The 24,440-nt window shown below is 40.5% G+C and overlaps 1 protein-coding gene across 1 annotated transcript in view; it reads right to left on the bottom strand.

The window, feature by feature from the left end:
• rasgef1ba (RasGEF domain family, member 1Ba) overlaps positions 1-24,031 on the bottom strand; it is a 113,429-nt gene extending 89,398 nt beyond the window's left edge. Inside the window, exons 1-2 of the mRNA XM_040003627.1 lie at positions 23,670-24,031; positions 6,214-6,261 (exon numbers count right to left, since the gene is read on the bottom strand). Coding sequence (XP_039859561.1) covers positions 6,214-6,261; positions 23,670-23,738 — 117 coding nt within the window. The 5' untranslated portion in view covers positions 23,739-24,031. The remainder of the gene's footprint in view (positions 1-6,213; positions 6,262-23,669) is intronic.
• Between the last annotated feature and the right edge of the window lie 409 nt (positions 24,032-24,440).

Below are 24,440 nucleotides of genomic sequence, written 5' to 3'. Positions count from 1 at the left end.
CCAATACTTTTTACATTTGATTTATTATCACATTCGACTGGTTGTTGTAGAAAATAGATCAGACTACAGTGACAACAGGTCTGGTGATATTAGTCAAATGTTAACAGCTGTTCCAAAAAGTAAATGTCCATAAAAGGAAGCTGCTGCGTTCTGACAGGTGTTGTATAAGCTTGGAAGCCAAGCAGATGTAGTTCAGTGTTTGGACAGGAGGACATTTCACTGCAAAGAAACTTCACCTTATGTAACACCAACAATCACAAAAAGGATCAGGCAGCTTCTGCCAGCACAGATTAGCTCAAGTGAACACGCTAAAAAAAACAAATCTGCAAAAGAAAGCTCGGTATCTTGCACTACAATAAAGCAGCTGCTGAACTCATCTCAGTCACATTTTCAGTTCTCGGTTGCTTGATACATTAACTAATTTCTGCCGTGTGAGTGATTTGTTACAAAAGTTGGTCAAAGTTTATGTAACTTCTGGACAGCTGCCCCTGCCCTAGTTTAAAAAGACTTCTTAGGGCTTGTGACTCAGTCTGTCACTCACCATGAATCAGGTCATGAGCGAATCAGGCCACAGACGCTGAGCGATTGCATAAATATAGCCTGTTGTGTTATTTTGATACAGGTCTGTGATCGACTGCTTCAACTGCCATGTAGGCTTTAATAAAAAATATTAAATCCTATATACACACACACACACACACACACACACACACACACGTGCACTAGAGCAAATTAAAATCTAAATAAAAGGCACACATTTTCATTAACATTCATCACAAAATCTCTACAGATGAATAAAACATAATCCACTTAAAGTCACACAACAGATGACGTTCAGGTGAAAACACTGCACTTCAATCAGATTTGTTTTTGCTGAACTACATGAAAAAAATAAAAATCATTAACATTGAACTAAAAAGAAAAACCAATGTTGGAAAGTCCAGAAAAGGATTCAACAACATCAGTACTCAAGTAAAACTCACCACTGAATCTTTTGTTGTTTAAATCACATCTTAATACATTAAACTGTCCCTGGTACCAATCGAATTGATTCATGTTATGTTGTTCAGCCTTTAACAACTTAAATCAGACCGAGGATCAGTTCTTTCAGCTGAAACCTAATTGCAACAAAAAATATTTAGTCTATGATATAAAATGAAACCAAAGATGAATAGACAGTGTTTAAAGTTGAGAGTAATCTTGTAAGCTTTATTGCAGTGATGGCATGCACGCTGTGGGCATGAGAGGAAGCTAAAGTAAAATAAGACCTCTATAGGAAGTAGATTTTTTCAGCTACGAAGGAAAGCGGGTCAGTCCTTTGGAGTTACTCCCCAATTCAGACTTCCAGGAAACAAAAACACTGAAAAAGTAAACCTAACATAAAAGTAGCCAAATAATGGTCTAATAATTTAAATAACCTGCAATGTGAAAGACAATGCATCTCGGAGTAGAACACATTCTACTCAGTATAGACAGTACTTTGCTAATTAGCAAAATGAGGTTAGCCAGCTTGCTGCTACATATATCTAAGATAATTTTTCAATCATCAGCCAAAAAGGAAAGTCGACTTACATGAAGGGACCTTTGTTTGGTTTGGGGGAGATTAAAACCATATCCAATTTATGTTTTTTCCTACCCAACTCTATGCTAGCTTCCCTTCCAATCTGCAGTAGCTGGAAGCTAAAGATGGGATAAGGCCAGAGTATCACCTTTTTAAAGCCCCGAGCAGCTCTAGAATGAGTTTCTTTATGCGGATGACACCAAAGTACTCTTGGGTGTGTTTTCCAAAGATGAACGTATAGTGAAGGAACAGCAAGGCTCATGATATAAAGCAACATAGCGAAAGCAGCATTACAGGGTCCAAATGGAACTGGGTCCCTCGCGTTTATTGATACCGTTAGAAATGGCAGGATGAATTCTTTAGCTTAAAGAGCTATAGGCCTATTTCGAGCACTCAGTCACGTGGTTAAAAAAAAAAAGGCACTTCACAGCGCAGAGACTATAAAATGCATGCAAAGAGATTACAGTTTAAAAAAAAAAAAAAAAGATTAGCAAAGTCATTAAATGACAGATTTAAATGACCAGGGAATTGTGTTGGCCCCCCTATTGCTGCAAAGCAGCCCTGACCCATCGAGGCACTAGACCCCTGTAGGTGTGCTGTGGTATCTGCACCAACATGTTAGCAACAGATACTTAAAGTTCTGTAAGCTGCAAAGCGGGGCCTCCACGGATCAGACTTGTTTGTCCAGCACATCCCACAGATGCTTAATTAGATTGAAATCTGGGGGATTTGGAGACCAAGTCAACAACTCAAAGTCATTGTGCTTCTCAAACTCTTCCTTAATTAATCTGCATTATCCTTCTGAAAGATGCCACAGCCATCACAGAGTACCATGAAAAAGTGTACATGATCATGTCAAAGTAACATACAAGGTTTCCCAGCACAACATTGCATCACATTGCTTCTGCCAGCTTGCCTTCTTCCCTTAGTGCAAAAATACACCACTATACTTGCTTAAAATATTTCTGCATATTTTCCACAACACTACTCAAACGTGATGATTTTTGAAAAAAGTATAAAGTTTGCACTCTTGTGCTTCAAACACTGCAAATGTAGCTGATACTCTTTACACGTGTTTCTGACTGATAAACACTGCAGGCTGTACTGGGACTTGTCTTGTGATGTGAACCCAGTAAACTGGTGTGAAATGGTCATTTCCCATGAAATACTTTCTCTCTCCCTGCTGCCTTAAATTCTGTGGGTTCATAAAAGTTTGTCCTTTTTCCATTTGTTTGTGTTTACTACTAAGCATAAGATAAGATAACCTTTATTAGTCCCACACGTGGGAAATTTGTTGTGAAGCATGTGAAGTCATTGGTCTGCAGAGTGTAACAGTAGCAGTTCTGTACCCACTGCCCCAAGTCTTTAACCCGATCTGTACTGAAAACTGGTTCTAAACGTTGTGTAAGAGCTGAAATGTCACACCTCCCCATTTCCCCTCCAAAGCGCACCAAAGTGTCACAGCAGGTCTGAGCTTGTTAATATCTGCAAGTCATGTTTAAGTTCATAAACTCCTAAATGAAACTATTTCCTGTGGGCTACTAACAACACCTTTAATTACTTTTATGGGGGGGGTTTCGTTTTCACTTTCATTTGTTGTGCATTTTACTTTACCAGTGTTGGATCCACTTGGATCCAAGTAATGTGAATTTGATTATCAAACTGTGAGTATAACACTGAGCAGATGAATGTGCCAGAGCAGACTCATCCACGGATACTTCACAATGCACCACCTACACGTGTTCCCTTCAGGTGGATTTCAAAGAACTACGACTTGAATAACTACTTGACTGTGGTGGCTTCTGATGCCTGCGTCCAAGTCCATAAAATTACTGCTTAAACCTTAAACCTAAGGCCTGCAGTAAAACATTCCTTACATATATATTCATATGCCAATTCACTTCAATTTCACGCATACAGTATAACATCAAAACTTTGCCTTCTTTGATCTGCACTTCCTTTTTTATTTGACAGGTGGTATGAAAGCCTAGCTTAAAACGATTTCTTGCAAGATCTAGAAATATATTCGTGTTCATGTACAAGAAACTTTCCACAATTTCACAACATGTTCCTTCACATTTCTGTGAAACACTGCACTGCACTTTTGTGCCACGGACCGGTTTAATGTCAGACATATTTTCACAGACCGGCCTTTATTAGTCCTTTATTTATCCAGGTAAAAATCTCATTTCCAAGAGAGACCTGGCATCATGGCAACAAAAGCCACATACCACATAAGTATATAACATTTAAAACAAATACAACATCCCATACCAACATGTGTAAAATATACAATAACAGATCAAATTAAGAGTACATTAAAAACAATCACATTGAGTAAAAGAGTTGTTCTCTCGTTCCTTTAAGACAGACTTAAACTCTCCCAAGGTAACCAAATCTGATCATTTCAGTTCCTTCTGCAGATTATTCCAGGGAGCAGGGGCAGCGTATGCAAAAGCCTTTTTCCCCAATTCTGTTCTGATTTTTGGGACAATCAATTGTATGATATTGTGAGAACAAAGGCTGTATTGGTTGTGGTTTTTACACATATAAACACATAAATAAGATGGAACCAGCCCAAGCAGAGATTTATAGATAAAGATCAACCAATGGGAGAGTCTGCAAAAGGTGTCGCGGATAAATACAACCAAAGAAAATGATACGACCAAGACAAAAAGGGTGGTATTTTGTAAATATAATAATTAATGTGAATTCACTGTGTAACTTAATTATCAGCGTCCTCCTGAAATGCGCCAACAACACTGAGAGTAACATCCTCCTCTCTGTCCCTTAATGCTCTCTGGTCGCTATGGTAACGCGTAAATATTTCTTTCAAAATAAGACACATGACCACAACACGGGAAAACACCCAGGGAAACAGAGTTAACTATAAAAACCCTGAAAACCATAAGTTTCACACCCGAGCCTCAACTCTCGCAGCCCGGTACCAAATGACTCACTGACCGGTACCGGTTAGGGACCTCTGCTTTAGGTGGACTTTAAGCGTTTTATCTAGTTTACACTCTCTGTCAATTTAGAAATACCAACAAGCCTACCATGCATGTGCTTGAATATTTCACAGTACTCTGGTGGAAACTCATGCTGGAACATGATAAATGTGCAAACTCTGCACACATGTATATGTAGTGGTGCATTATACCCTTTTTTATTTGCTAAGCTTGAGCTTTTTGGCATACAGACATGACCGTGCAGTAGTCTTCTATTTTTACTTATTTTGGAGAAAAAAAAAAAAAAAAAAAAAAGAGGTAATTTTTACTAAAAATCTGAGAAAACTTAAAAACCCAAACCAATGTGCATTATGAACGGCAACTTTCTTAACAGGGATTTAATTATTCCATGTGGATGTTCTGCTCATGCAAGTATGACTTCTGTCTGCAGGAAGAAAAGTGTTATTAAAGTATGATTAACCACTTTTTCTGCAAATGGCGTGACAATCTTAAGCAGTGGATGTAGGTTGTCACTGGGCTGTCATCTGCGCGTGTACTCACAATCATTCTTGGACGTAAAAAAGCCACCATAAAAGAATATGTCACAGCCACTCCAGAGACTTTTCAGTTTCCGGCCGAATAAAAAGAAATCAGAGTGCTGACTTCATACTTCTCAAATCATCGATGCACAATGTCTTTCTTCTGCTTTGATCCTGGATGAGGTAACTGCAAGTGAAACCCACAACGCCCTGAATGCCCAGTCACCTCACGGGGGCACACGGTGAAACACAAACCACCAGATTACAGACTCATTCAGGTTTGTTTCATACTCACTAGACTGACAAAGGGAATTAGGAGAGAGTGCGAGATGAAAGATGTGTTTGGCGGCATTCTCAGACAGCTTGTGATTAACTGGGAAGCACACGAAGAAGAATGAAGGAGAGAATTAGGCCATTAATGTGCTCAAGTGGCTAGATTGTTATTTACATGCTGTACGAATCACATGACTAATTTGTCTGGTTAAACAGTACACGCTGATTTGTACAGATGTAACAGAAATGAAAAAGACTCTCATTTGTGCTAATTAAAGGTTTCTGAATTTAACGTGGATAGAAGAGATAAAGAGAGGATGATATGGAGAATAATAAGATGGAAAAAGGAGGGGTGGGCAGCAGTCAAACAGAGAAGAAAGATCAAAGCAGAGGCCATCGGTGTTCACTCCCGCAAAGACAGACTATGCATGTGTGTAAGTGTGTGTTACACATCTTCAAAGATATCTGGCAGTTAACAGAGTCTCCATTAACCCCAGAAGTCATCAAAGAACTTTTAAATATCAAGAGCAAACTTTGGGTTTCATCTGGAGCACTTCCCCACAGAGCTGCAGTCCAAATAAATTACACTTTGTGATGTTAACATTTTTTGGGGGGAAATTCTCATAATGCTTTTGATAGAACAGATATGATTGTAGTAAAATACAACACTGCTCCATGTAAATCTGTACGTGCTCGGATGGTTTTTATCATGTGATGTTTACAGCAAAGTTATCAGCACGTGTTGTTTTGTGTTGGCTGAGCCAACTCGGTGGCATGTTTTGTACAGTCAGCTCTGTGTGTGTGTGTGCACTCCCTATTCCCACAGCATGAGGAACATGGAGAAACAAACCACAAACAATAAGAGATTTAAGCGTTTCGTGTGTTTACCTACCCGCTGTTTGGAGGAAGGCCTCATTCCAAGATGGGGCTGGCTTCGACACTGCAGGGAGGGGATGAGACAAAAATATGATGATGAATCTCAAGAAAGGATCAAACAAAATATTGTTTTATATCACTAAACCACGGCATGTTCTTCTATTTAGTTTGCTATATGCAGACTTTAACAAAGCAAAAATGGTTTAACAATAAAATTAAAAAGTAAATTGTGTTTCAGCGTACAGTATTTGCCTTTTAAGCCTCTTCAATATTTTACACAGAAGCAAAGGATAACACAAAACAGATCCACATTCATGACACCAGGCATGTCCAAAGTTTGGCCCAGGGACCAATCATGGCCCTGGGTCATATTTTTTATGGCCCTTTGCACTTATATTAATAAATAAAGTATTATTTATACCGCAAACAGAATTAATACATGTAATTTCTCTGTTCACTTCATGTTTCAGCACCATGAGAACCCATTGAGTTTTATGCACCCACACAATACACAGCCATGAATGCTGATGAATGATCTCCTTTCAGTTTCAAAAATACATGAAGGTGATTCTCAAAGTCTGACTTGCGCTGGCCCAAACACAAACCAGTGTCCTCTTCAGTCATGCTTCTGTGATTGCTGCAGATGCACTAAGCTACTATTAACCAAACAGCAAGCTGGGCAGCAGTAATAACTTGGAATGACGCAATGTGGAAATTACAGTTTTTCATTGCTATGACTTTAATGTACATCAGCCCAACTAAGCTAAGAAGGCCCGTCCATAATGCCAACATTGAAGTTGTAGGAGTAAATTTCCAAAACCACATGAAAAGAACTGGTTTGCTATGAGACTGAGGCCCTGCCCACACGTGCATACAAACAAGTTTTTATCTCGTCTTGGCATCCAGAGTTAAACACAACACAGGTTCCATGAATATTGTGCATCATTTGACACACCGAACACCAATATTAGAAACAGTGAGATAATAAGGGATGTAAAAAAAGCAAAAACATCCTGCATATATACAAGAATTTAAGCTTTTATCCAATAATGGCTGACTTTGTATTTAAAGCAAGTAATCTGGATGGTTTACACTTTGAAAGGTATAAAAGAAGTTTGCATAATCAGCCAACTTCACATTTGGCATCAATGTTTCAATTTCAGATTTTTGTTGCATATCACAATTCTTACTTATCAGTGATGTGCATTCATTTAATAAAAACAAACTTCTCCCACTGATATTCGATACACTTTGAAACACTGTTTCTGCATGTATGGTATTCATACTGTTGCCCTTCAGGCGCTGGCATCAGCTTTCACTCATTCTAGTGACCACTAGCAGAGTGCCAGTAATATTACAGTTAGACTCGTGATCCCGACAAGTAAGCTTAAAAAGCGAACAAAGCTTTAAAAAAAAGACTCGAGAAGGCAACTGGGTTCATTCCCTCACGGCTGTCGGCTAAATGCTGCAAGTGCAAAATGTAAATGAGTGCATTTAAACTGCAGGCATTAAGACAAATGTAGCCATTAGTGGTATTTAAAAGTCAACATAGAGTTTCTCACAGAGGGGACGACAGAACAAGGAATCCTAATGAGTGTTTAAAAGGCTCGACATGAAGCTCCCAAAGGAGTTATTTACAAAGGAAAAAACTCAGGAGCACGATAATGAATTCCCACATGCAGAGAAACACACACACACGCCCCTCAAACACACACAAGTGCACACACACACGCACTGTGAACACTGACAGACATTATTTGATCTAGAGATTGAGATTTTTTTATGTGAAACACACACAGTCAGACTTCCATAAACACCACTACCCACATGCACACAGAAAGCATTTTCTCTGCTGCAGCAAAGATATTGTTTGATATAGAGTCTCACTTTTCCTTAAATACACAAAACCAACCTCTCACAATCAAACCTCAGATGATTTGATGTAAGAACTTATTGTTTCATACCCAGAGCCACAAAAAGCCCACGCTCACACAGGCACACACGCACCTTCTAACCAACAAAGACATCGTTTGATCCAGAAAGACTGAAACCAGGAAGCAGCAGTAAACCTTCCAGAGAAGGAGCTGGCTTTTGTTTTACAAGCTACACCGTCTGGAGATTGTGGGGACATTTGAGAGAGAAGGTGTGAGAGCGTGGTTAGAGAGGCGATTGGTGAGTGAGAAGGGTAAAGGTGGCTAAACGATACCCCTGCAGATATCCCCCTGAGACCCAGCCTACTCATTTATGTCCTCTGTTGTGGACACACAAAAAAGTTAAACTGAGACATACATAAACTATGTTTTCTTCCTAAATCTAACCAAGTAGTTAAACTGAAAATACAACAAACGAGTCTAAAAATAAAAATCCCATGTGAAAAATCAACTGTATTCTGATTCTGCTTCTTGAGGCAGACTTAGTCTAATGAACAGAAAAAAACTGAGCTCTACATTTAGTCATTATACAAAAATGAGACAGTCAGACAAAGAAAATCCGATTATTCCGAGGCTGAAACAAATGAAACGGGGTCTATTCTTGGTTTCCAATACCTGACACTTTTTCCTTTTTGTTTTACTCCTGCAGATGATTGCCGCGACCTTTAGAGAAATATTACGCTGCATAGAAGAGAGAGACGCGGCACCTATGATTGAATGTCTTTTTGATGAAAGCAGAGGGATGAGGTGAAGAGGCGGGACGGAGAGGAAAATGAAAACAGAAGGACAAGACGGGGAAAATCGCCTTGCGTTCTCTCCGTCTGATCACAAGCACAGTGCGACGTTCTGGTTCTGACATTTTGGCTTGAGATGTCGCATCCATCTTCTGAGGTTTTTGCTGGATTGCCAACTGTCAACTATCAGCTGGAGTGAGATCAGGTGGCGAGTGTGGGGGGGTTGCAGTTTTGTGGGCTTTATGGGTAGTCCGTCTATCACGTGTGTCTTGTAGACTTGGAGAAGACTCACGACCAGCTTCCAGCTGCGGGGTGTATTATGGGAGCATGGGGCTCCAGGCCTGCTGCTAGACCATCACCTTGTATAACCACAGTGAGAGCTGTGTCCACGTGCTTGGCATGAAGGCATAGTCAGGGTGAGGAGGGCATCTGTCAGCTGAAACCAACAACACTACTGCTTGAGAAAGAAAGATAAAAAAACAAAAACAAAACAAACAAAAAAACCGCTTCACTGTCAAATTAGCTAAGTCTGATGTCAAGGTAACAGCGGTCTGCGCTCTAGAGCTGCAATGCTTTGGTCACATTACACCATATTTTGCATATTAATCTATACGCCCCTCGGCTTCCTTGTTTTGTGACCTCAGTAAACACTGATGGCTTTATGGGCTCAAATCGATAGTTTCAAGTCAAACCAAATACAGTAACCATCTTGTAAATTATGCTGTTTTTTCTTATGTTCCCCAGCCCACATAAAACACCTGGGCTCTTTACTATGATTGCGTTCCAGCCTATCAACTGGCTGCGTTAACCCACAGCTTCCCCTGCACGTTTACATGAAAGAGGTGGCAGCAGCCACCCAATCACAGTTATTGCTAAATGCAGTGGTAAGAATGTGGCTGATTTTTTGAAGGAAGATGAAACTATGGGAAAAATATGAGGAGGTTAAACACATAATGCAGACTGAAAGCAACCCAGCAGCAGCAGATGACGCAGCCGTATGAGTGCATGTGAGAGGAAAAGCACTGTAAATTTAATGTGCAGTTTAAGTGCTCTGATCAGTAAGACTGAAAAAGAACCACTGTACTAATGAAGTACAGCCTATCTGAGAGAGGGGAGGAAGGAAAGCCGACTGTGTAAGTGAACAGATTGATGGATATCACAACTCCATCATTAAGACACTAATGGGTTATAAACAAGTATTTAATTAAATTAATGTTTAAAGACCATTTTAGTTTTTATGTTCCCAGCTGCAGACTCAGTGGTGTTGAACAGTATAGAATAAATTCAAAATCAGAATTCAACAGTATGCTTAATTTAAGTTTGATATAAAGTCCAGCTGTGCACAGATGTCTGAGCAATCTTCCAGGAATAGTGACACTATTTTCTGGAGAGCTGATTGGTCACTAGAAGGTGATTTCATACCTGTTGATCTCTAATCTGAAATTCTGCTTCATAGTACAGGCCTCTTTGCTACATTCTGCTTCTTTCATGAGTTTCTTGCACCAATTTTCAAGGCATTTTCTTGCCGCTTGTGTAACAGTATCTTACATTCACACCTCGGAGTTATCCAGAGCCAAAAAAGCTTAACTGCTGAGTAGAAAGACAGTTTATCGAAGCTTGTACTATTGGGCTTGTGCTCGTTAGAGCAAATAAACCTCAAACACTCACACACTCTTGCATGTTCATGGTTTTAGTGTCATATCTGTTTGCAGATTTTGACTAGTCACAAAAAAAATATTTTTCCCCCACAACACTCCTCTCAGCCTTGAATCTCACTTTGCACAGCATTTAAATTTTCTCACTGCGTGCACGGAGGCTTGAGGTTATATTAACATGCACATATTGACGAGAGACCCCCCCTCTGCTATTGTGCCCATCTAGAGATGTATAAGTGCATATGTATGCAGTAGCTGTTTTGGTAAATGGTTCTGTGTGCGAGACTGCCGATGAGGCCTTGTATGAGACGCTGTTGTGTGCATATGAATGGCAGGGGGTATCCTCTTCCTGAATGCAGAGTGCATCCAGAGTATCTCATTGCTATTCATGTGAATGATTCTCCTGGAATCAAACAGCAGCCAAAAGCATATTTGCACAGAGTTAAGATGCATGCTACACTGGCAGAGGAATCTACCAAAGAGTTTCCTCCAAAATGAATTTTGCTTCACCTCATCAAGTTGCCTCATGTTTACAATGCAGCTGTTAAAGAAAGAAAAGTGTAGCGCTCGTTGCAGTTTTTAGGGAATAATTTCTGCATATGGGATTTCATTTGTCATCCACCAACTTTTCTCTTTGAAAGTTCAGCTACTGAACTGATTAAGAACATCAAAGCTAACTCAAACCTTCACAGAGCCCATCAAGTTTCTGCTACTGCAGTTTGATTCATGGGACGTGCTGCAAATGTACAACTGAACTCAGCTTTTACAGCAATTTCGGTGGTGTTGGAACCCATCTTGGCTCATGCAGGGTGGGAGACAGGGTAATCTCTGGACAGCTTGCCAGTCCACATCAAGGTTCAGCCCAGTATCGTTTCAATTAATTCTCAGCAGAGTAGGAAACATGAAACTGAAATGAATCTGATTACATGAATATCAATCTGAAAATGTGCCTTTGAGAAGCTTCGCAGACATGTAGCGTGTGTTTAGCTGTGTATAAAAGGAAATGTTGCATCAAACCACTGACAGAATATTCATGCAGGTATTCTGTCGTAAAATCGCTGATTGCCACTAATCTTTGTTGTCAGAGAAACAGGGATGAGGGAGTCTTGTTAACATTACACCCCAGCTGTGGTTTCCCTACCCCAGGCTTTCTCATTTCTAGGACATAAACAATAAATACAACCTTTTCTACAGTTAACCTATTAGCTGTTAATGCCCAGGTCCAATCAAATGAACCGTAACCCTAACCCTAAAGAAAGGCCTACTGAATCTACTGAAGTTAAATGAATATTTTTACATAGCGGGAAGTGTGAAGGTATCATACTTAATTTGTATTTACTAAAATCAAGCTTGAAAGGGCAGCATGGCAGAGGTCTGGAAAGACGAGAATATCACACAATGAGGATCTCAAGATTAAACCCCTTCCAGGTGAACTGGAATCACAGGCTGCAGGACCACTGAGCAAGGCACTTTGCCCCCATCAGCCCAGCGACCAGCAGCAGTGACAGACTGCTTACAGAATGAGTGGCAGCTGGTGACGCCCAAAACTGCCGTGTGAAACTCCTCATCTCTCCATTCCCTGACTCAGTATTTCCTCCCCTCTGCCCTTCCCTTCCTCGTCTCCTTATTGTCTCTCCTCTCGTGTCCACGCTGATATAAGCAGCCTGTTTTTGTGCAGGTTCCCCCACCCGATCTGACAAAGGCCTAGATTTCTGACCGACTGATCAAAAAGAGATTTGTTCTCAATGATAGTAAGAGCCCTGAGCCAGATAACATAATCCCAACCAATGAACACTCTCTCTTTTATATTGTGTAGCTGTTACAGCTGTGTAGCTTCACGTCCTTAGTTTATTCTACAATATTACCAAAGTGAATAAATGGCCAGTTGTCCATGTGATAGTGTGAATCTGCATCATTTCATCTTCTCCCAACCATCAGCAGCCTCATTAATTCCCTTCTCTACCGTAAAATATGTATTCTGTACCATCCGAGTTTAAACACAGACCATGTTTTCAGTTGTAATTTGCCTTCTGCTGATGCTGCACCCCACTCATTATTTAATGAGTACAATAATCCACTCTGTTCTCATATGAATGTGTTCCTTTTCTTTCCCGGATCAATAAACAGGTAATGCAGTCGTGGATTTAATGCTTGTTTTGTCTGCGAGTCACTGACGATACCACAGTCCTGCCTTCACTCTTTCTGGACCACACGCTGGCATTAATTAAGCAGCAAGCAGCGCTTGGTTATATGTTACACATCGCCCCCTTGTGGTCACACCATCAGTTGGGAAACGCATAGTTGCCTTGCAAAAACATCCACATCTCTTGCAGTATGCAGATTTATCTGCTATTACTGTCCAGTATATAATTATAGTGGGAGTGAGCTGCACAGCTGTGTGTGTTAATGTGTTCAAAAGATTGCGTTCCCTGTCAGTGAAGTCTAAAGCTTCCTCTGCTGAGATTCAGTTGCATGGATTTGTTTAATGTTTAATTCCATGACAGTAATTATTTCTGACAAGTCTTTAAAAGCATGATGTTGGATATGAATCATGTGGTTACTGGAAACTGGAAAGTGATGCTAGAATAACAGCATACGGTGGACATAATGGAAAGTGGGGGGAACAACCCACTCTGTGAACGTTTTAGGAACTCTCACATTGCTATAAAAGATACAGCTCATTTACTTATGTTTTAAAACAAACCAGGAATGTCTCCGATTTTTATATTAATCTGAATGTTCAAGTGACAACTGGCTGGTTAATAGTGCCCACTACAGATTGAAATCACTGTGATTTTAAACTCGAGTGTGTCTTATGTGGGATCTTTTGGGGTCGACAACAATTTTGGTAGTTGCTGTTTATTACCCTAGAACAGTGGTTCTCAAACTGTGGTACGCGCACCACTGGTGGTACGTGGGCTCCCTCTAATGGTATGCAGGAAGTCTCCAAAAAAAATTAAGATTAAATAATATAGCATGTTCTGATTGAGGGATTTCTGAAAAATTAAAACATCCAGCTCTGCTCTCACTTCCAGCATAAATGAAGACAGGAAACTAAACAGCAGTGACGTTTGTAGGGTTACTGAAGTTGGACTATCTGGTATATAATAATGTGCTACATGGTTGCTAGCTACACAGCTATGGTTAGCATAATATAAGCACAGTGTAGCTGGAGGATAAATGCTAATATAAACCAAGAGAGGCCGACAGTGATCACTGACTGTTTTTAGGGGCTTGTTCAGATTAAATAGAAGATATAAAGCATTAAAACATGTAAAAAACACAACAGCCTTAATAAACGCAGAGTAGTTTGGACCCAGAAACAGGGCTCATACGTCATCACTTAAAGTCTGGATATCCCACCTGCTGTGAATGTTTTAATGCAGTACAGCTGTTATTATCACTCATCACATCCTGTTTATGACAGTGAAAATAAATAACATTCATATAAGAAATAAAATTGTCTCGTGTAAACTGTATGTGGTGTTAAATAGGCCTATACTACTGTACTTTAATGTCAGTTATAAGGGTGGTACTCTAAGAGACATATTTTATGAGGTGGTGCTCATTGTGAAACGTTTGAGAACCACCGCCCTAGGAGCTCATCTTGAAAACACCACCCCATCATCTGCTCAGCTATGATGCTCCTCTGCTACACGTGCTGTAGACAGTACTGTATGTAACGTACGTGCTGCTCTGATGGTCAGACTATGAAACCAGCACTTTGATACTCTGCCTTATTACAACCAAATAAAAGACAGAATGAAACAGACTAAAGAGATTAGACGAAAACAACCTCACATGAAATCAAGAGAGCCTGAGCTCATCAGGAAATGCTGTTCCACATCATTAGCTTTAAGCCTCGACTTTGGAACAGCCACAAGCTTCCTACCTGTTGGTCCAAGCATGCAAACGTCTTCCTACTGGGGTTCAACATTTCTGCTCATTAACTTAGAGCCAGACTCACATGTGCTTTAAAAGTGACGCGTAAATCATGTGTCCTGCTTTGCCCACCTGCAGACATTAGAAATCTTCACTTTATCTACATGGACACAGATAAATAGATATAAGAAAGGTGTGAAAATCATGTTCAGGTCAATGAAAAGATAATGGAGCAAAATGAACAGAGCAGAAAAAAGAAGAAAAATTAATGTTCATGAACAGAAATTAATGGGTTCGATTTTGTGAGACAGCTTCAGATGGGTACGGTTAGTTGATGCTACACTGATGCTGACTGTGTCGTCGAGCAGTATGCACTGTTACTCCCTCCTTTGAGGAATAATAATATTAATACTTTGTTGGGAGGTGATTCAGCTTTTGTCTTTGATAGGCTCCCAAGCCTCATAATTCAAGAGATCCAAGGTAATCCTAAATATAAAAACTTTAAAAAGCCTCCATCACTATGACAACCATTAACATCGGTCTAAAGATACTGGGCAGCCTTTACTCAGCTTTCATTTACTAAAAGCAAATGGAACAGAGTTGATGTTCTGCCATCAGTATTTTCTTTTTAACCGTTCCACATTTTAACCCTTTAGCTAAAAAAAAGCTTTTACTGTTGGTGGATTTATCTTTACTTCTAGTTTTTAGCCTGAATGATGCTTATAAACTAAAAGCCTAAAATCAGTCTGCCACCAGTTCCCAGCTCTGGTTGACTAAAACCTTCTTACTGTGTTACAATATCACATTTGTGGAAAAGCCACGCTCATTTGGGTTCAGTCTGAACTTTGCCTCCTTCTGAATGTCACTGTTTATGAAATGCAGATGCCGGGAGAGGACAGAAAACTTTTAAGTGGCTGTCAGGTTTTATAGTTTGGATCAGATCATGTTTTCTCAGCTCGCTTTGCTTCGATAAGAGGCCTAAAACATTCCCGTCCGCAAAGTCATTTGAAACGCATTTGCAAGGAGTATATAATGTGTTTGGACTGACTGTGCACGTGACACCATCGCTTAAAGGAAATCACGGTTTTAACACAACCATAACAAAAAGTGAAAATGGAGACATAAAGGATAAGTCATCAGCACAGACTCACTTAGTGAGACGTGAGGCAGATATCATGTTTCACTGCAGTGTCATTACTAAAGTGCATCACAGTGAAAGTTCCTTATGCACAAAGACAGACATGCATCATGTGGGGGAAGCGCAGAACTGATGCTGCGTCCCAAAACAAAGTCACAATGACGAGTGTTTTCAACAAAGCAGGAGAAACTCCACAATCAACAGCAATAAATCACAAACATCACTTAAAATACTAAAAGCTGCTCACACAACCGTGAAGACTCCGAGCAGTCGTTGCTGATGATTTTAACCAATAGCACATGAACTCGTTTCCAACCTGTTCTATCAACAGTCTTCACCTGGATTGTGAAAAGGAGTACCAGCCACTGGCCCCACACCTGTGACCCGGTCATAGGACATAATATGAAAGATGAATAGATGAATATGAAAAGTGAAGCCAACGTCTACGGGAAAACATCCAGGCCTCGATCCTGACCTCTGTACACACTCTCTGGGTAAGTTTATGGGCTCATTCAGACATTTTCTTCCTCTTATCCAGCTCAGGGTTGCAGCTGTGCTGGAGCCTATTTCACCTGTCACTGGTTGTAAGATGGAGTATAGGTCACCAATGGCAGGGCTAACGAGGAGATACAGACACCATTCACGTGTGCTCACGTTCACACACAGTTTAGTATCATCAGTTACGCTAACAAGCATCACAGCGGGAGGAAGACAGAGCACTGATGGAGAGCACACAGTCACGGGGAGAACATGAAAACTCCAGCGGAAAGGTGCAAAGGTGGCCAGGGATTCAAACTCCGGACCTTTAAGCCGTGAATAAAATGTCAGAAAGGACGACAACACAATGCACGTTTCTCGGTAAACGGCGTTGGTCAAGTTACTTGAAAAAAGTAACAAGTTACTAATTACTGATTACTTCTCCAACAAAGATTGGAAACTTTAATGATTACTTGTTTTCAAAAGTAATTAGTTACTTTATTACTTAGTTACTTTTTAAAAACATGATACACAACCTGAACTTAGTTTTTCTGCATCTCCATCATATCAAACTAAATCAAATGAAAAACTTTCTTTTTAAAAATAGTTTCATTCATTTTAATCTTTTAACTTTATCCACATTGCATCAAGCAAAAATTAAATTATATGAAACTGTCTTTGACTAAAAGAATTTTAACATTAAAACCTATTTTCTGCACATTCCAGCAAATAAAATAAAATTATTTTTTGTGTTTACACTCAATAGATGCTATAAACAAATAAAATCAAAGATTCAGCAGCACTACGTCCTGTCGCTCTTAAATCTATTGTCACCTGTTTAGCAGGAGTGGGGCAGGTGGAGGTTTGCCCGGTGCTGCAGCGGTCATGTCAGTGGGGGGGATCCGGGGATTTCTCTGTGAATGTCACATTCCCGTGGCAGCGTGCAGATTTGAAGTTTAATTTCTCGCTGTAGAAAGACACGCAGAGTGAACAGCGGACGCTAATGTCTTTGTCCCTTTTTACGGAATCAAACTCAAAGTAATGTGAGTACTTCCACGCTTTAAACGCAGCATGGTCGTACTCTCTCCCGCACTCACACGTCTGTTGCTGCCACGGACGTCGCAAGCTCGTAAGTCATTGTCATGAGACACTCTCACAAGCAAAATCACGGTTTAGTAACGCAGTGTGCTTATGGGAAAGTAACAGTAATCAAATTACTTTTTGCAATAGTAATCTGATTACTTTACTCATTATTTGTCACGTTGTCCTCGTGCCCGTGCAGATTCTCTCCAAGACTCCAACAATCCAAGTTTCTCCTGCCATCCAAAAACTGTGGTGGGTTTTAGGCCCACGCACTTGCAGCAGAGATGCTTCATCTCAACACTTCACTTCCTGGTTAAATAACAGTTAAAGTGTATATGCACATGTTTGTTTCCTTATATGAGAGTCTGGTCAATAAGGTCAACTCACTGCAGAAGACAGTAATTCAGCTGAAGATAGCTTTACAGCGCCACGTCAGTCAAACCCAGCTGCTAATCAGCGAGGTCTTTTCCTGCGTGCCAGAGGAACGACTGCGTTTGATGAAGACTGTTATCAGAGAGCCTTCAGCTGCGTTTCCTCCCAATGTGCCAAACATAAGAGCGACCAGCTTTCCTATTATCCACAGCTATTTTTGATCAAGCACTGCCTGCCATGATGAAGCCCATCTGGAAGATACACTCCCACTAAAAGCTGATTGTTACCAGCTCCAAGAAAACTGTACCGAAATCAATTAAGACAGGAAAAGAAAAATCATCCTACAAATTCTCCTCAAAATCTCGGCCCTCAAATGCTAATTTGACATATTGGCAGCCATTTAGAATATTAGTGTTCAGTTAAGGGGCTATTATACCCTTTAAGAAGTGTATTATAAGATGTAATTGCTGCAACTGACAGGCCTCTTATGCTGCCACACAATGAAGTTGGCACTATTATTACTACTATTTTAGCCTGAATCTCTCCTCAGACAGTTACAGGTAAGGTGCTGCATATGGAAACCTGTTCCTCGTGAATCAACAGTGTCATGAGAGTTTCCTCCAGCTGTTAATGGACAGCTGACATCAGCAGGTTTTTCCTAAATAATAATTAATACTAATCATCTAATTAACCATTGCAATCCTAAAGAGCGTACTCGCCTCATCTGCATCTCTTTCATCCTGTATTGATCCACATGCAGACTGAGAACTACACAATGATGTAAAGAGGCAGCTCTGCATTTAGTGGACATTGAGCATCTTCTATCTTAGCCTCAGTGACTGCACGCTGCTCTCCAGAGGTCCATGACCTCAGCTAAGTGGTCAATCGTGTGTCTGAGGCCTGTGTATCACAGCAGATTCAGGAGGATAGCAAAGTAACCTTTGGTTTGTTTTTTTCAAATGTGGTCTCACCAGTAAGAGCTTGACAAAACTTCATCTCCCGACCAGAAACGGTCCAGAAAACAGTGCCACCTTTCTTGTAAGATCTCTTAGACTTTGGTGCAATGATGGTAATAGGACTGTTTTTAAAGACAACCTTTCACAAACTAAAAAACAGATGTCCTTCAAAATGATTAGCTATATGGCACTCTGTAACATTTTACAACATTTTAATGCCTTATATTACTACTTGGCAGCATTTTTAAATCACACACACCACCTGAGCACTGATGTTAGAGTAAAGCCTTGATTATAATGTATTGTGGACGCAGACAGCTGCACACCAAGGCTGAGTCGTCACTCCTTTACCCTGTGCAGGTACAGGAACGACCCTGCTACTCACCGTCTGATGATGAATTTACATCACTGGTATGTTGAACTTGCTTGGCCAAAGTTAGTGAACCACCTAGCGACACACAGCATGTGAATACCTGGAGAAGCATTTCTCATCTTCTGTTTGGATTTTTACCCGTCTACTGCCATCTCCCCACCGCAACAAGCTAACCTTAACCGGACCAGTCTATCAGCTGAACACGGCTTGTATAAGTTCTGTCTCAGATGGATGAGCTCCCTTTGTGAATGAAAAGAAATCTGACATTCATCCAGTCATCCACCACGACCGCTTGTCTCAAAATCAGCCAGTTATGCCATGCTGTATTTTGCTAATTCAGTAGCTAAACCTTTGTGAATTTTATAACCATAGTTGATAATTATGTGAATCTAATCTGCATGCACTCTTCCCATTTTTTGCTAACTTACTACACTTGTGAGTGAGACCCCCCCACCCTTTCTTTAAAAACACTGACTACATAGTAGATGTACTTTGAACCCTTCATGTGTTCACTGATGCAATCTTGCCCCTCACACTGTGTGTTTTTCCACAAACTTTCCTCTTCTTAAAACCACTTCTTCGTATTTCTCTGGATTTATACGTCTTGACATCTTTTCAAACCCACAGCGAGGCCCTGAGAGTACAGTGATGTTAATCTTTTTCTTTACCCTTTGAAAGATGAATTCTGCTTTAAAAACAAGCTGCCTAGCAAGAATAAAGCTTTATGCTGAAAGGCTGCAGAGAATAAAGAAAGCCAGAGAGAGAGAAAAGAGAGAGGAAGCCTGGCAGCAGAAACATCTCTTACGTGAGTGAATGACGACGTGGTAACTGTGAGACAAAGAATAAAGTACGAAATCGCACAAATGCACTGAAGAAGTACAAGGTAAAATAATAATGAAGGCAAAGTTTGCAGAAATAAAGCAATTTAAAGGGAAAAAAGACCAAATACTTTATTTTTAGGGTTAAAAAATGCTTATTTTTCCTAAACTTTCTGTGAAAATGTGAAACTTAACATCAGCCAATAAAGATAGCATCTATTCCGAGTATAGAAACATATTCGCTGAGTCACATATTCACTATGTTCAGTTAGCCTTTAGCAGCTAATTAACCACATTAAAGAGCATCTGTCAGACTTTAAACAGCTGCAGCCTGATTTCGTTACTAATCTGTGAATAACTAAACATAACTCCACAAGCACAAAGTGTTACATAATAAAATATGTGATGTCATTTCTTAAAACAAGTACAGAAAAAAAAAAAAGAGGAGAACTTTACGTCTTCATCATTTACTTTCAGCCTATCAATTGATATTGCTCTGGAAGCCTCGTTATGAATAAAGTATTTATACTCACAATGTGCTCACGTTCTTCTATGAAAAATATCTTGCTCGACTATTTTCCAAGAATCAAATTTGTAGCTTGTGTGAGATTTTTAACCCTCTTTGACTGACATCACCTGCTTTGAGAATATTTTTTCTTTGCTTTAATTACACAAACTAAAAATTTCACTGTATTTTTATGTCAGTGGGGTAAAAAAAAAAAAAAAAGTATTAAAAGCCTTGATTTGATCGTCTAATGCGGCTGCGACCTCTTTCTGCTCCCATCTCTGAGTGGAAGCTCTGTTGTGCTCCAGGGTCACAACGTGGGTTTTTCAGCTTTATTTCTAGGAAATGGACAGGAAGTGTGGAAGTTATCCACTGAGGTGAGCAGGTGTGTGAGCAAAGAGTGTGTCGGCGTGTCACACTTCAGGTCATTTCTACAGAAATTTCTTCTTCAGACACCTCAGGACGTCACAGGGCAGGTCTGCACTAACAGTCTCACCCCGGGGTGTTAAATTCACTTTGTACAACCCTGTGAATTTTGGGAGAAAAAAAAAAAAACAAAAAAACAGATAACTGACACATTGCCTTTGGGTTTAGAAGCAGTGGAGTCTTCAACTCAAAAACTGTTCAGTAGAAATGAACCTTAACACAACATACAGGTCAGCTTCAAACAGCCGATGTCTGAGATCTGTGAGCGGATTGCCGAGCTCACAGTGTAGCGTCCTGTTTATGCTCGCCAGTGTAACTTGGCAGGAGAGACGTAGCTGTGTTGGTAACACAAGCGCACAAGCAGGTCACTCTTTTACAATTTCGCTTATCAGTGCAGGAACACAGACATAACCACACACTGACAGGGAGATGCTGTAGCCGCATGAAGAGCGAGGCCGTCTGAGGAAAACCTTCCTTTTTTGATTCTTCTACTCCTATACGAGCCCTGATGTGGAGGTTTGTTCTGGGTATCAGCAGCTATTGTCCAGAAGCATACTGCAGCACTTCAGCCACACCTAAAGCACCAGCATAACAGCCAATGTGGTGACCATAAACTGAGCTCAAACAGTCACAGTGGGTTTTGGTTTGGCAGGTAAGGCTTTTGCTTTTTATAGATGACATATGGACTGGTTCTTATAAAGTGCTTTACAACATGCCTCATTCACCTGTTCACACTTTTTGCTGTGCTTAAGTGCTTTTTATCAAACATTCACACATTTGACCCATCAGAGAGAAACTTGGTGTTCAGGATCTTGTCCAAGGATGCTTAAGCATGAAGGCACAGAGACCCCAGGCTCATTCCTAAAACTGTATGAATGCACTTCATATTCATACCTCACATTCTCTACGCTGTCCTTCTCCACCGCTTCATGCTGTCCAGCTAGAGCTCTTCATATTGTAAAGCAGTAAGTGCATGCTGCCTGATAGGAACAGTCTACAGTGCATGTATTCAACAAATTCATGGTATAAAGGTGAAATTAGAAATAAGGCTTTATATAACCGTCCATGGATCTAATCTTTGTCCCCTGTAAAGCCGTACAGAGGTCATCATTTCATTTTCCCAGAAGTCACGATGACGATCCCCTGACACATTTCTGGGATTACTTTAATATTTTTTTCTTACACAGTCCATGTTAGACAGATTGAGATGATGCCCGATGGATTAGCAATCCCATGGCAGTTGTGGATTACAGCTGACGTGTGTGCGTGCGGGACGAGAATCAGAAATTGTTATTAATTTAGAGCTTGTATGATGCAATAAGCGTCAGGTCCCAAAGACACAAATCGCATCTACTGAGATGAATTGTATTTCCTTTGAAAACATTTTCATCAGTGGAATCAGACACAAGTATTACATTATTAAATAACATCATGCAATCTGAACTGGTGTTACCATTCATGCACACAACAATCTGCAATATAGAAAACAAAATGACATAATCGTTACAGAGCTGGAAATTCTGTTTCAGTGGGCTAACGCATCCTTTGTCAAGTATCCAGAGACTGGTATGTTAAACAGAAGCGTCATGCTTTGGGGTATCTTTTATTTAGGGTTCAAAAAATGTACTGCTGTGTCTGCACTGATCATTTGTTTGTGATTAATCTGTATGGGACCCATGTGCCATACTCTACGCCAATGTCCCTGATGTGGTTTTCCCCACATGGAAACCATCAGCCCAGCTTCAGTAGCCGTTTTCTTTCAGATCTGTGATTTTAAAATGTTCGTTTAATTTTTATGAGCAGTGTAATAATATTTAAAAAGGCTAAAGCTAACAGTGAAACTAATAAAGACTCAAGCAAAACGAAAGATTTTGCAACGATAAAAACTAAGATGAAATTATAATGATCACTAAAGTGACAGCAGGTCATGAGTTAGAGAGTTTGCATAGTTCAGAGGAAGATGACAACATGGCAGTAGTTTCTGACTTCAGTGTGATCAAGTCAACTTGAACGGTAATGAAAGGTGTGTGTGAGCAGCTCACAGGTGCTCCTGTGTGTCTCCTGTTTACAGCCTGACTGTAAATAATAATCTCTCACACTGAGCTGAAATGGCATCACTGCAAATAAACTTTGTAAATAACATAAATACATTTGTGCATTGTTTTAATTGTATTGAAGACCATCTCATTTACTATCTTACAATGAATTCAGGAAATGTGTCACATTATATTTTGCATTGTTAACATAAAAATAATGAGTCCAAGTCTCCTCCCAACAGTTGAGAAGAGACTTGTTAATAAATGAACAATGGAACACTCGGATTGGTATTCAGATCCGACAGATGTTAAAATCCAAGCTATCAAATTGCAACTGGAACACGGTGGATCGGTGCATCCTTGCTCTGCACATGGCAACTAGTGACTAATAACCAACAACTTTTCCTTCTACAAAATAATGACAACGGCAGTGAAAAGGAGCAAAACTCAGCCAAGCAAGTACAGCACAGGTGTGTGTGTGTGTGTGTGTGTGTGTGTGTGTGTGTGTGTGTGTGTGTGTCAGCGTGCACGCAGCGTGTGGCACACTGACCCAAATGCAATCGAGTCTAAGCCATTTCGTACAAGACACCCCTTCATGGCACCACATTCGCCACTGTGTCAATAATCATACTCTTGTAAAATTATTTTCATAAGTAAAATCGCAGAAAAAATTATTTGTATGACACTCATGAGCTGATATTCTGGGACTACTACAGAATCCATCCATGAGCGTAAAGGCGCAAATAATGCGTATTAATCCACACCCCGAGGCTGTGTGCTGGGCAATTCGCACTGTCACTGAAAGAAAGAGGTGTGTGTGGAATGCAGAGCGGCGTCAGTAAAACCCGCAGGGACCACTGTTAATGAAGTATTTTACGGCGTAGCAACTGTCAATCATTCTGATGAACAAAGCCTCAGCCTCTTGTTGCCATAGAGAATCCACGGAGTGCCACTGAGTCTGTACCCTACATTTTTATCCACGAATGCAAACTCATTGTCACTCTTCCAATTACAATTAAGCATTACATTTAATCGTTCAAGAAAACACAATGATCATAGAGGTTTAAGTCATTAAAGCCTCCTTACCTCGAACAAAGGAGGGGTGCCCTTGTCGGGAAGTGTGCATCCCAGTAATTCAGCCAAGAACTTTGCCATAGAGATGAAAAGTGTGCCACTCAAATATTCCCGAAATGAACTAGAGCCCGAATCAACAGGCGAGTCCTCTTTCTGCCCGCTTTGTGAACTTATTTGTGGCGTTCAAGGACCCTGCGAGCATCCCTCGCTTCTTCACCTACAGCAGTCCGAGACGTACCGCTGGATGAGAGGGGCTAAATTCCGCTTGACAGCTTACAGCGCAGGGCAGCCGCTGGATGTGGAGCTTAGAGCCTTTTAGCTTTCGTCTCCAAAATCCTCTTTCAGTGTCGGTGAGTGGACTCACCATCAGCAAGCAGCTGTGTGGAAAGCTGCAGGTGGGGCAGGACTGAGGGGGTGTGGGCGGGCCAACGAGCCGTCAGGTGGTTTTCATGGACCGGGGTTTTCCCCAGTTCAGGAAAACTGGAGCTGAGAGATGAAATGAAGGTTAAATCAGCAGTTTGTCTCACTTCGGTTTGGTTTAACGTGTTTCAAATCAATAACTGTTGAAGACTGATCCAGGATAGTTATAGTCGATATTTCAAAGGCTGCCACTGCCCAAGTTTGTGCTTGGACTCTACATCACAGCTAAAACATTTTTTAAAAAAAATCAGTTTCAAAGGGAGAATCCAAATCTCCCGAAGTACTCCAGAAACATCTGGTCAACTTGCCAAGTAATTATTTTCTGCACTGTGTCCAAAGGCGTTTCCCGGTTTTTTTGTTGTT

The sequence above is a fragment of the Simochromis diagramma genome, unplaced genomic scaffold (assembly GCF_900408965.1).
Source record: "Simochromis diagramma unplaced genomic scaffold, fSimDia1.1 OVJJ01000583.1, whole genome shotgun sequence".
Lineage (NCBI taxonomy): Eukaryota > Metazoa > Chordata > Actinopteri > Cichliformes > Cichlidae > Simochromis > Simochromis diagramma.
The sequence above is the reverse complement of the archived record's forward strand: the minus strand, read 5'-3'. Positions and strand labels throughout refer to the sequence as shown.